General features: G+C 31.7%; 1 protein-coding gene and 1 non-coding gene across 2 annotated transcripts in view; one reads left to right on the forward strand and one right to left on the reverse strand.

Annotated features, from left to right (window-relative positions):
• Positions 1 to 963: 963 nt before the first annotated feature.
• On the forward strand, positions 964 to 1,035 carry trnaq-uug (transfer RNA glutamine (anticodon UUG)). Its single transcript has one exon. It is a non-coding gene; the product is annotated as a tRNA-Gln (tRNA).
• A 3,317-nt stretch (positions 1,036 to 4,352) lies between these two features.
• The window catches only part of LOC132129574 (calcitonin gene-related peptide type 1 receptor-like), a 15,000-nt gene continuing 5,577 nt past the window's right edge, over positions 4,353 to 13,775 (reverse strand). Inside the window, exons 3-12 of the mRNA XM_059541207.1 lie at positions 13,180 to 13,287; positions 11,671 to 11,783; positions 11,504 to 11,595; positions 11,274 to 11,397; positions 9,909 to 10,068; positions 8,324 to 8,384; positions 8,179 to 8,242; positions 7,232 to 7,450; positions 5,790 to 5,831; positions 4,353 to 4,668 (exon numbers count right to left, since the gene is read on the reverse strand). Of these exons, the coding sequence (XP_059397190.1) occupies positions 4,429 to 4,668; positions 5,790 to 5,831; positions 7,232 to 7,450; positions 8,179 to 8,242; positions 8,324 to 8,384; positions 9,909 to 10,068; positions 11,274 to 11,397; positions 11,504 to 11,595; positions 11,671 to 11,783; positions 13,180 to 13,287 (1,223 nt within the window). The 3' untranslated portion in view covers positions 4,353 to 4,428. The remainder of the gene's footprint in view (positions 4,669 to 5,789; positions 5,832 to 7,231; positions 7,451 to 8,178; positions 8,243 to 8,323; positions 8,385 to 9,908; positions 10,069 to 11,273; positions 11,398 to 11,503; positions 11,596 to 11,670; positions 11,784 to 13,179; positions 13,288 to 13,775) is intronic.

A 13,775-nucleotide genomic window follows, 5' to 3' on the forward strand; every position in this document is an offset into this window, starting at 1 on the left:
CAAAATGTTAGCACAAAACCATTTATACGTCGTTCATGGAATTAATTTCAACTGAAACATTAGTTAGACATACTATATGCCTAACTTTTAAAATTATAGTATAACTACTTACTGGCTTCAGAGGCAGGGGCGTCGCTAGTGGGGGGGGGGGGGGGGGGGGTGGGAAGGGTGACAGAGTGCATAGGGCCAAAAGGTTTCAAATTCACTGCACATGGCCCAGAATTCTAGTGATGCTCATGCTCAGATGGTTCAGGAAACATTAAAAAGTAACGTTCGCAAAATGATAAAAAAGAAAAAAACATTTTTTTAAACATTTAAGGAAAACGTTCTTAGAGCATATTTTTGTTAGCTTGCTGCTGTTCTTTAATTAAACATCTCCTCACAGTCGTTCACACTGTTGAAGCATGTCATTTCACCTCAGATGAAGATGTCTGAGGAGATGAATTATTGAAGCCTCTAGAGGCACAGCTGTTGGCTTCACAGCTTATGAATAAAATAATGAAGAATAAAATAAGCTCTGCTGAAGGTAACGAAGCTCTCGGGTTTAAAACTTAAATAAGATGAGCTTGAGTTTGACAAAAAAAATCAGTAAACATTTAACTGTACAGTAGTTTGTTAGAAAACGAAATTCTTGCAGTTCTTCTAATGCATACCTTGTACCATGGTATCCTAATATGGTGAACCATTACTGTATCATAACCCCAGTAGTTTTACATTTGAATCATATATTATCTATTTATTTGAAGCACTTTATGAAGAGAAACAACACAAGACACTTCGTGTTGTGGATAGCAAGCTAGACTTTGATGCTACTTCTGAATGATTACTATGTATGATGAAACAGCTGCTGTAATGTCTCTTTATGTTCTTTAATAAAGTGCAGACGTGTTTTAAGAAGTCTATTCGAGTGTAAAGCTTCACAGCTCCGTATGTTTATGTTTTCTAAAGTGCTTTTGACACCCAGGTCCCATGGTGTAATGGTTAGCACTCTGGACTTTGAATCCAGTGATCCGAGTTCAAATCTCGGTGGGACCTCGTCATTTTCCGATGATTAAGACATTTAAAGAACTCGATAAAACAGTGTGAATTCTATAGAATAGAGTTCAAGATGAGATTATTCAGTGGTAAACATAAAATAAGACCCAAATAGCACAGGTACGTCTAAGATGTCTGTTAAAGATCTCTTCATCTGGAAAGCATCTGATAGGCGTCTTTAAGATGTCAGTTTTACATCCTAGAGACGTCTTCTAAACGTCTGTTTGACATCTGATTGGAAACGTCCTATAGATGTATAGCAGATGAGTAAACGCTTTAAAAAAATACGTCTTGCAGATGTAATGCAGACGTCAAATAGACGTCTCTGAGATGGACGAGTGCTATCAGGGCAGGAATAAAATCCTGAAAAAGTCATGGTGGATTAGAAATTAAAAACATTTCGACAGAAGCTTGGATGTCCTGTTCAAGAACGCCAGTCGTCTTGTAGTTGAGTTTGAGGAAAGCACATCTAAAGAGTGACTCATTCTGCATTCATATGAACAATGTATTTGTACATGTCTCCTGATACGCCTTTCAAATAAATAAATGAAAACTTCACAGACTTTTGCGTCTGTTTGTGTTATAAGGATATGTGTCGCTTCCTCAGGAAACCTAGAGAAAATGTGGTGCAGAGGCTGTGGGAAAAAATACAGTGTATAATAATGTATAATGTAACATAAAAATAAGCTTATATACACACTCTCAGAAAAAAAGGTACAAAAGCTGTCACCAGGGTGCTACCTTTTCAAAAGGCACACCTTTGTACTTAAAGAGTCCATATTGGTATCTTAAAGATACATATAAGTTCCAAAAATGTACATTTTAGTACCTAAAAGGTACAAAAGTGTCCCTTTTTTGAAAAGGTGCTGCCGCAGTTTTAGCTTTTGTACCTTTTTTTCTGAGAGTGTAGGTTCTCTTTAGGTTAGAACCAAAACCTCCCTGCAATGTTTTGGAAAGTTGAGTTCATGCTTATAAAACCTAAAAATTACCATTAGACACTGTTTTGAGTAAGTTATCACAACAAAATGTTCTGGAAGGTTAGTTTTTGGTTATAAGAAAAGCTAGAGATAACTATTATTTGGTTTCCTCCTCAAATAACCAATCACTGTAAAAACTGACTGTGATTTTAACGGTCAAAAACTGAAAATGCTACAGTACAAACTGGTTAAATGATTAACGGTAATATCCTGTAAAATGTACAGGGAAAAAAACGTAAACTGACGTTCCCAGCCTTTCAAATTTTGTTTGAATTTGATGTTTTTTCTTTAAAATAACAGTTTATTCTTATTTTATTCTTATCTGTTATGTTTATTAGGGTTGTATGTCACATATAATGTTGTTAAATTAAAGATTATTGCATATGTCATTTTAATACGTCTCACCATGATGGTGATTAGTGTTTGTGTGAATGACACTGTGCACCTTCTATGTATGTTATTTTTTTAAAAACTGCTTGTGATGGGCTTTGGTTCATAACATGACTTTCTCATCACCACATGTATTTGGTGGTTATCAGTGTATTACAAAGGTGCAAAACAGATTTCAGTACTTCAATAGATTGGTATTCTAACATTATATCGGATAATGAAATTACGGTATTTAACTGTAAATTTAAGGTAAAACCGTAATACCTAAAACGTTGTTACCGTATTTTTTACAGTAGAGTTCTGGCGACCACAGCTGCCGTTTTTTTTACCGTAAATTATACGGATTTTGGGAGTCATATGTTAGGGAATGTTAGGGTAAAGTTCTGTGTTTATTTATAATAAATAGGTGAGGTAACTGTTTTACTGCTAAACACTTCATTAATGTGACGAGCTGCAAATACATGTTAGATGGAAATATTGTGCTTTATTATCGAGTTTGTAGCTTAAAACATGAAATAGTTTGACACTGCAGTTCAGTTGGTGACAGTGCAAGAGGAAATCAGCTGGAATCATCCAGTCTTTCAAACCATTGAAGATAATGTTCAGTTTATCAGTATTGTAATAAACATTTGAGAAATTATTGTATCTGATTGTATTAGTGTATATAGGGTGATAATCAACGTAAAAGATGAACACAAATTCCTCTGTATGCAGTACTTTTAACTAACGCCATTTCAAATCCAAGTACTTTTGAGTTTACAGAAATACTGATTTTCTGACAAGTCAAAGTGGAATGTTTTGTCTTTTTGCGTTTCCTCATAACCACAAAAAGCAAATGTGACAACACATCATAAAAACACAGAAACATTAAATCTCCTCTCCTTATGAAGCAGAAACATTAGGTGAAAAACACAAGTGCTTATACAACAGCTTATTTACAACATTATACATACAAAAAGTCCCGGTATATTCTGCGTGAACACGTTAACCTCCCCCAGATTACACATCTGTTAAAGATCTGGAAAGCATCTGCTGTCCACAAACATCTGATAGACGTCTTTAAGATGTCAGTTTTACAAATCATAAACACCTTAAAGACATCTTCTAAACGTCTATTTGACATCTGATAGGAAACGTCCTATAGACGTATCGCAGTTGAGCAAACACGCTAAAAAATATGTCCTGCAGATGTAATTTTTCTCTGTATGAACACATGATACACAATCCTTCCATTTATATTGAAATATACATACGTGTAAACAGTTTAGACTGAATAAATGGCGCTAGCAGCAACTTTACAGTCAGACTGATGTGTTTAAATGTACAAATAGGCTACAAAGTGTTTAAAGGTGTCACAAATAAAACACTAATACATGTTTTAATCAATAACAAACATACACTACATTAAAGAAGTATAACCCAGCTAACAGGAAACGTTCTCAGAATATTCACCAACATTTTTTAAAAGTTACATAAACGTTTTTCAAGTAATGTTTACAGAATGTTTTGATAACTTTATTACTATTCGAAATAAACATTTGTTATATTTTGGGTGAAAATGTTAATAGAATGCTGTATAATTCAGTGACATTTTAATGTTCTTAGAATTTTAAATATAAACATTCAAATATTGTTATATATTGGGTCAAAATAAAGTTAGTAAAATGTGGCAAGAAATGTTTTTGTAACTTTTAAATAATGTTATAATCACATCAAGAACATGAGGACATTTAAATGTTTCAAAACAACATTCCCACAACGTATTTATTACCCAAATGTTTAAACTACTTGTTTCGGAATGTTCAGAGAACATTCAAAAGTAACATTCCCGTAACAATAAAATGGAATGTTCCCTTAAAACGCTCTCATTAGCAGTTTCTAAAACATTTAAAAACTGGATGCTTGGAATGTTCAGAGAACATTTAGAAATGACGTTTTTATAACATGGCAACGTAAGCAAAATGTTCCTAGTACATGTTTGTTAGCTGGGAATGCACTGTATTAATGCGCATGATTAGACAGAAGCTCATATTTCAGTCGACTCGAGGACGTCGCTGGAGCAGCGTTTGCCGTTGCTCTGGCTGTTCAGCGCATGCGCATTATCGTTCGTGTTGATCGGGCCGTGCTCCAGGCTGATGGTGACCCGGCTGGTCTCGGTGATGGACGAGTTGGTGTGGTAGTTACATTGAGAGTCAGTGGTCACCAGACGCCTGCGCTTTCGCTGACCGCGATACTGCGCAAACTTGCGCCTCAGTGCCGACTGCACCTGCGGGAACAGAACACCAGCGCAATACTGTATATATAAAACATTGTAATCTGGTCAAATACAAAAAAGGGTTTATGCATACAAACAATACGTGTAATATTGCTTTAAAGTGTTGTTGCACCCCGCCCCCCCCCCCACACACACATTTTTTTTTATATTCTGTTAAATTTAATTGCATTTTTTTGTGAGCAAAAAATAAATATCATACATTTTCCCCTGATTTATAGAAGACCCACTAAAATGTCATTCAGTGTCACAATCTTGTCACATTTACAAAAAAGATCAATTTATGACATATTAAAAGAATACTAATTAAAAATAAAAATTTGCCACTATCCTAGGTTTGGCCCATTTGAATACTGTGTTACACTGAATGACAATGTAACAGAATTTCTACCAAATTTTGACATTTTATTCTCCAAAAACTTATTTGAAACCTTTAAAGAAGGCACTTTGCTTACATTTAATGTGTTTTCTATGCACTTTCGTAAATTTCTTTTTTGACCCAATCATATTTATATAAAAATAACATTTATTTTAAACATAATATATCTATATTATAATAAATAACATATATGCATGATAATTATGAAAATAATATGCAATCTATAGGATGTTATATTAAATATCATTTAAGTTGCTTGCCTTTATTTCCCGAAGGCAATTTAGTTTTAGTAGCATTTAAAGTCATAAGCAATACATAACAAAGTTAAATAAAAATTAAAATACAACCACTTAAACGGTATGCAACAATAAATGTTTTATTAGTAAATAGTATGAAATAAGAAATGTTTCAGATTAAATTAAATCACGCATCCAGTTATTACTGGGAAAAAAAACGGAAGAACATAATATTATTTTGTATTTTAATCGAATTTTGTGTAGAAATGGTTTTTGGTAGTCTGATTCAATAATTACAAGAAAAAAGTCCAAGTCACCGTTAATATTACTTCTGCTTTATGCTGGAAGTGAAAAACATTCTGCATGATAGTTTTTTTATAGTAAATAGTGGGCCACTATAATCCTCAGAGGTTTCTGTTCATCTAAAGTGATTTAATAAAGATTAATGAGGTTCATTAATGAAGTATTAATTATTAATCAATGAAATGATTAAGTCATACCTCTCCATTACAGAAGCAGAACATTACGGCCACCAGGAGACCCTGCAGAAACACAAAACAAACGCTCAAGCTTATTATTGTTAACTGAAATCAAAACCATTAGAAAGATCTTTGTAATTTGACATCAAATAAACTTTAACTTAACATGAAAGTCCATTGAACTGAAAAATGTCATGAAATTAAAAAAAAGGATAGTTGAAACTTTAATAATTATGATTTTTTTCCTCCCAATTACGAGTTTATATACAAATTAACAACCGAATTGCGAGAAAAAAAGTTAGAATTTTGAGAAAAGTTATTTTCTTTTTTTATTGTTTTTTATTTTTATTTGGAAACATATGATGACAATTCAATACCACATATATTCACAAAAATAATTGAAGTATTGCAATAGAAAATCAAGTTTTGTAAATGAAAATGTTAGTGAGCAAAAAACAAATGAGCTTTTTGCAAACAACAATAAAGAATTGCAAAAGAAAAAGAAGATTTTTTGCAAAAATAAAGAAAGAAAGAACAGCAAAATATGAATTAAACAGTGCAAAAGCAATGATTTTGCAACACATATTTTGCATGGCCATAGCTACTCATTTATTTGCAACGCTGCTTTTATTTTGTGTTTAAGTTTTTTTTAAGTGTTTTTTCTGAACTGTCACCACTGATGTTTAATCCAACACAGATTGCTAAAGTCAACAGATGTTACTAACAGAGCTACCAGTCTCTGTGTGAACATGATATATTGATACTAAAATGTAATAGCTGTCATGATCTCTAGCTGGAGTGAGCTTTACTAGAGGGCACTCTATTCCAGACTCTTGCCACTTCACTCCGGACTCCATTTCCCATAATCCTCTGCCTGGACTCATCATCAATTGCAATCACCTGTCTCTCATCACCTCATTAGTCTAACACTAAAAGAACAGCACACTCACATGCTCACGTCACAAAAGACTCACAAAATCCTCCAGTACAGTAGGTGGCGTTATGCACCTTAACATTGGTTGCAGTCCACCATTAAATAAGAGAAGAAGAAGAAAGGCTCACATCGCTGGTGATTTAATGCTTCACCTGTAACATTCTCCTGGTTTCATTCCCGTGTTTTCTTGCCCTGCCTCGTCTTCGAGTATTTTGATCTTGGACTATCTGTTTATGATTGTTTGCTGCCTGCCCTGAGCTTCGCCTGTTTAGTGAACTACTATTTTGCATTGTCTTGTATGTACTGTTTCGCTGGTGTTTGACCGTGCCTGTTTGACTACGCTCTACTAATAAAGCCTACAAGTGGATTCCCACTCTTTTATCACAACGCCTCCTTCGTTACAATAGCAGCACATTGTATGCTGTAGTGGCATTAATAATGCAGTGGAAAGCGCTTAAGCTGGCATTTATGTATTATGTTACAGAAACACAACGCTGATGCTAATGTCTGTAATTGATTGTTTCATTACCTGGTAATGCACAAAGATGTTCATGAAGAGCTCGTAGACGGCCAGAGAGATGCGTCCGCTGGGCTCCAGCGGCACCAGGATGAACTGAGCGCCCAGCAGAGGAACCAGGATGATGGTGGCACGAACCGCCTTCATGTACACATTGGTCTCGGTGTGGTGAGTGACCCGCAGTTTGGTGATTAACACCCGCACGATGTTCAGAAGGAAGAACAGGTTCACCTGTCGGGTGGAGAGAGACGTCGGGTCAGATCACACAGATGGACTGAAGATCGGTGTAGGGGGTAATTAGGACGAATCTAAGGGCCCACGCCCCTAGAGATCTGTTTTATTAGCATTAACAGTGCTAGTAGCAATGCAATCGAAATTATAAATATATCTGTCAAAGTTGTAGTTGTATACAAAGATGTATAGATCGGGTCATCAAGAGATCTAAATATTTGTGCATTGCAGACAAATGCAAATGGACTTGTGCTGCAATTCTATGGATTTTTTTTTATTTTATTTAAAGACGATTTTTATCAAATATACTGGGCACTTTATTCGGTGCACCTGTTCAATTGCTTGGTAACACAAATTGCTAATCAGCCAATCACATGGCAGCAACTCAATGCATTTCGGTCACCAGCAGTGAGTTATTTCCTCTTTGTATTTTGTTGTTTGTTTAATCTGAAGTACACAGTCAGCGGCAGGAATATTAGGCTACTGTCACTTTAAGAGCTACACGGATCCAGTTTAACTACTGTTATTCACCTATTTTCATTCTCTACCATTTATGTTCACTTCCACCAATGAGGGTTTATGTAAATAACCACCAAGCATTTCTGTGTAATTGACGGTTTAGGCGCACCTTAAGCTAAACCCAATATTGTAATGCATTACTTTTAAAAGCAACTTTCCCAAACACTGATGATGATGATGATGACGATGATGATGATGATGAAGCTCACCAGCAGAGCGACGTGAATGGGGCCGTGTGTGATGTACAGCAGCTTTGTGTTCATGGACCAACACCTGGAGTAAACGTCAAGTATTTAGGCATTTCTATGTACATTATTAGAGTTCAAGTGTGAATTCCAGAAACGTGGTGTTGACCTGTCGTCGTGGAAGAGCAGACGTGCCACAGCGTGCAGGACCGCGGGGATCACTGGAAAACCTGCAAAAAACATCTTAAATGAGCTCAAACTAATATATCTACTGTCAAAAAATAAGCACTGTGTGATGTGTTTAAAGAGCTCAGTCATTAGAGTATGAAGTCAACTTAAGATTAAGTGAACTCTATACATTTTATTATTCTGTGAACAAATGTGGAGCAATAAAATAACTATTAAAATAGTGGGTGTTTGACCATGTTTATGTGTGTGTGTATAAGTATTGTAATTATATGATAAAGTTTTGAACTGGGAAAATATTTATGCAGTTTAAAGAGCTTTAACGAGGCACTTTATTTAATAAGCTGTAGCATATTTTCACTTATTTGTAGTTAAAGTTTTGGTCATTTTGTAGTGTTTTTGAATATATGACTAAATTCTTTATTAATATTTATTCATAAGTTTTAGTTTATATAGTTTTAGTTATTTTAGTACGTCAAGTTTAACTAAACAAAAATATGAAATGATGAATGTGATGTATGCAAATGATGAATATATTCTATTTAATTTCTAGTAGAATTTTAGAATTTTAGATATATTCTATTTATATATATTTTTTCTTTAACTATAATTATTGTGAAATCTAGATATATAACACTAGTAAAATGATGATTATTATAGTAATTATGTTTTAATATCTTTGTGTGTGTGTGTGTGTGTGTGTGTGTGTTTGTGTGTGTGTGTGTGTGTATACACACTGTCATTCAAGAATCTGGGATCAATAACATTTTAATGTTTTCTTTTTTTAAAGACGACTTTTCTGCTCATCAAGGCTTCGTTTATTTGATTAAAAATACAGTAAAAATCTGTAATATTTTTAAAATATTATTACAATTTACACTTTTTATCAATTTAATGCATCCTTGCTGAATAAAAGTATTAATTTTTTTTAACAGCAGTGTACAAACACAAATTTTATTTAATTAGTTACAGTTAATAGCTGAAAATAAAGAAAAAAAATATATATATACTATATATATATATATATATATATAAATATTATTTTTTTCTTATTGACAGTGCATCTTAATGGCAGTTTATATATATTAATATACACACACACATTTTAATTTTAAGTGATATATATCAAGATTTCACAGTTACAGTATATACATGTAATACATAAAAAAATACACAACACAACATAAAATATAAGTCAATAAAAAAAAAAGTTAGTATAGGGTCCTATTCACACTAATAACTAGTTGCTTATTAGCATGCCTATTATTAACCTATTGGCTGTTTATTAGTGCTTATAAAGTACATATAATGCATGACATCCATAATCCTACCCAATACCCTAAACGTAACAACTACCTTATAAACTATTAATAAGCAGCAAACAAGGAGTTAATTGAGGCAAAAGTCATAGTTAATAGTGAGAATTGGACCCTAAAATAAAGCGTGACCGAACGTTTTACTAACATAAATAAATAGAAAAGCAACTATCTGAAACATCAACGAATGGTAACGAATGACCTCGTGAGAGCGAGGTCATGGAAAGGTCAGAGATGAAGGAGAGAGCGTACCCCAGCCGAGGACGTAATACCAGCCCAGCTGCTGCTCGCCCACAAACACAGCCACGATGATGAGCGTGTGCAGGTAGATCCCCTCACACAGCATCCAGAAATAATTAGAGCAGGACGTGTACTGCATGATGCTAGCCAGCAGCTTACAGCCGATCTGAGACTGAACATACAGTACGTCATCAGATACACAGTCCCTGTACTGTACGGTCTAATCAAAGACTGAGCTTTACACACAAACACCACACGATTACATCAGATCATGTTTATTATATTTATTATTTAAAACATTAAAATTATGATAAAATCTTCTTGTTATGTAGGAAATATTTACTGTTTTTTTTTTTACTTTATTTACTATTTACACAGGAACATACTGTATATATATATATATGTATTTACACTGTATTCATTAATGTTATTTTAGTAGCATTGAGATACTATTATAGTTTGTTAATATTTTGAATTTTACTTTATTTTTATGTTTTCAGTTTTTACTTTAATTTTAGTAAACTGTTAATATATTTTAATATATTAGAGTACAAGTTTTTGTTGTTTTGTAAATATATCACCTTTTCTGTTTTTTAGTACTTTGTCAAACTAAAGACAAATGAGAATTGCTGAAATAAAACTGAAGTAAAATAAGTTTTTTTTATTTATTTTTTATTTAAAATAACACTTTTTATGGTTTTAGTTATAGTTAATGTTTTTAAAAAATATATGATTTTTTTTTTACAATTTATAATTTTCAATTCGTCTACATAGCTTTTGTTAATTTCTATTTATTAGTTTTAGTTTAATTAATTTTAGTTATTTATATTTAGCTGAAATAAACCTGAAGTAAAATATATATTTTTTATTCTGTTATATTTTTATTTTATTTTAAATAACAGTTTTAGTTTCAGTTCGTTTATTTTAAAAATATATATTTTTTAGTTTTAGTAATATATAGTTTTTATTCGTTTCTGTTTATTAGTTTTAATTGACTTAGATTTAGTTACTTCAGTTTTAGTTATTTAAGTACTTCACGTTAAACTACACGAAATTAAGAATAGCTGAAATAAAACTGAAAATATTTTTATTTTTATTTTATTTTATGTCAGTTAACATTTATATTATTTCAAATAACGCAAATTATTATTTTTGATTAATTTATAAAAATATATTTTTTAACAAAGCAGATTTTATTACTTTATTTTCTTTTTTTAAATTACAAATTGCATTAATATTTTTAATAACTGCATATATTAGCTTGTAATGTTTTTTCCTCTACATTTTTTTGCAACCCAGTTTGAAGAGCTCTGTACAGTAAGTTACAGTAAGTGTTTATAAGTTCAGCTCATGCACACAGTATTTATGCACACTTACCGAGTCTGTTCTGGTCTGCTGAGATTCGATGACGAAGTAGAACCAGCCGATGGTGGCGAACGAGTTCAGGATGAAGGAGGTGAACATGTTTTTATGAAGCGTGATTCGCTGGCAGCTCAAACACCTGCGCAGACATCATATAAAGCGTTCACAAACAGAAAAATGATCTGCATCTGTCTTCTCGAAGTCATAGATTCCGCTTTTATGGTCACAAACGTCATGTGACGTACTTGAAGTATGAGAAGATGCAGATGGAGACGAACAGCGAGATGATGGACAGGACGTGGCCGACCATCCCCAGATAATAATTGATGAGTGTGAGCTGCAGGAGACACACAGAGGTGAAGACAGGCTGATTCTGGACGACTGGATTGATGTGTAAAAGTCAAGCTCTGACCTGGAGTTTCTGCTTCGTGTAAGCTGAGCATTGTGTGTAATTGGACCACAGACGGTTGCTTTCCGGGTGACGAAACCAGTGACCGTCTGAGTCACACACTTTGGTCACTTTCTCTGATGGAAGATGGTGAGAGATGTGAGCAGAGTTTATAAAAAAAAAAAAATTCCAAGTGAAAAAATAGCTTTAAAAATAAATAAAAAAAACTTTTTAGAAGTGAAAAAAAATAGCTCACATTTTTTTTAAATAAATAAATAAACTTTTTCCAAGTGAAAAAAAAAGCTTAAAAAAAAAAAAACTTTTTTTCCAAGTGAAAAAAATAGCTTACATTTTTTTAAAATACATAAACTTTCTCCAAGTGAAAAAAGCATTAAAAAAAAGTAAAAATAAAAAAAAAAATAGCTTCAATTTTTTTAAAATAAAAAAATACACTTTTTTCCAAGTGAAAAAATTGCTAAAAAAAAAATTTTTTATGGTTACATTAAATAGACAAAAAAAGGTTAATTTAAGTAAATCAGTTAAATTTATTATTTCCATTTTATTATTTCCCTAAATCGGTTTTATTTTTCCACTGGTTTTCTAATTTCAAAAAGCATGGCTAATTCAATTCTTTCATTTTCACAACAGTTTATTGAAAAGTTCACCAAAATTACATTTTTAGGGCTTTAGAAATCTGTTTTATTCTTTGTTTTAGGTTAATTTAATATTAGTAATCAGAAAGCATGTCTAATCAATTTTATTCATGAACAAATGTAACAATTTAATATTTTTTATTGATTAAATAAAATGTATAAAAAACTTTTATAATAGGGATTATAATTATTATATTGTAATATAACATGGAACTATGGAATCAATTTTTAAAATTGAATTCAATCATAAAACTTATGCAATTTAACAACAATTTATTAAAAATGTTTTTATGTGCCTAGTAATCTTTGTTATTTTTATGTCAACATTTATTTTATTTCAAATAACACTTTTTTTTTAATTAGTTTTAGTTCATATATAATTTTAAAAAACAACATATTTTATTTAAATAACATATATGATTTTTTTTTTTAAACAGATGTTATTTAGTTTAGTCATTTTTATTTATTAAATGTAATTTATTAAAACACTTGTATTATAACAGGGAGCTATGAAATCAATTTTCAAACATTAACAATAATTTATTAAAAGTTTAACAAAAAATATATATATATATTTAGGTGCCAGTTTCATAAAATCGGGTGTCCTTAAAATAGGATATTATTTATGTCAGTTTATGTTATTTTTAGGTGCCTAGTAATCTGTGTTATTATTTCCCCTAATTTCGTATATCATTTTCTAATTTTCTAATTCAATAAAAGTATTGAATTTGTGTTGAATCAGATAATAATAATATTTCTTGCTAAAGCTACTTTTTGTAATGTCTATTTGATGCTTTATATACATATACATACATTATGGGATAACATTTCTATGATCATCAGAGGCTGCATTACTGTGATTATGACGTCATCAGCTCACCGTTTGGATCGAAGTCCTTGAAGTAGGCGGGGCAGAGCTGGACTGCGGTGCCGGGGGCGGAGTCTCCCCAACAGAGCCAACCATCCCAGGTGCGGTTACAGTACGGCCCTGCAGGGGGCGACACACACACACACACACTCCACTGAACTGAACTATGTATTACAAATAATTATATATCATATTATTTTATATTTTAATTGTATATGATATACTAATATTGCATATATTAATATTATTACTAATATTACTGATATTTATTAAATAAGCTTTCATATTTTTTCTCAGTTTTAGTAATTTTAGTATTTAAACTTATGCTAATTTTATTTATAGTATTTGCCAATGCAACATTTCTAACCTTTATCTTTTAAGTTAATTTTTTTTTAAGTTTAAGCATTTTGTCTAATATTTATTTTTTATTTTATTTTAGCTTGATTTAAAGAAAATTATTTTAAAATAATAATAATAATTATTATTATTATTGTTGTTATTAATTTGAAACATTTAAAAAAGTTGTCAATGGGGTAAGAAAAATTAAAAATATATATCAACATAAAATATATAATAATAATAATAATAATATTAATAATATTTTGAAA

The sequence above is a fragment of the Carassius carassius genome, chromosome 46 (assembly GCF_963082965.1).
Source record: "Carassius carassius chromosome 46, fCarCar2.1, whole genome shotgun sequence".
NCBI classification, from domain to species: Eukaryota; Metazoa; Chordata; class Actinopteri; order Cypriniformes; family Cyprinidae; genus Carassius; species Carassius carassius.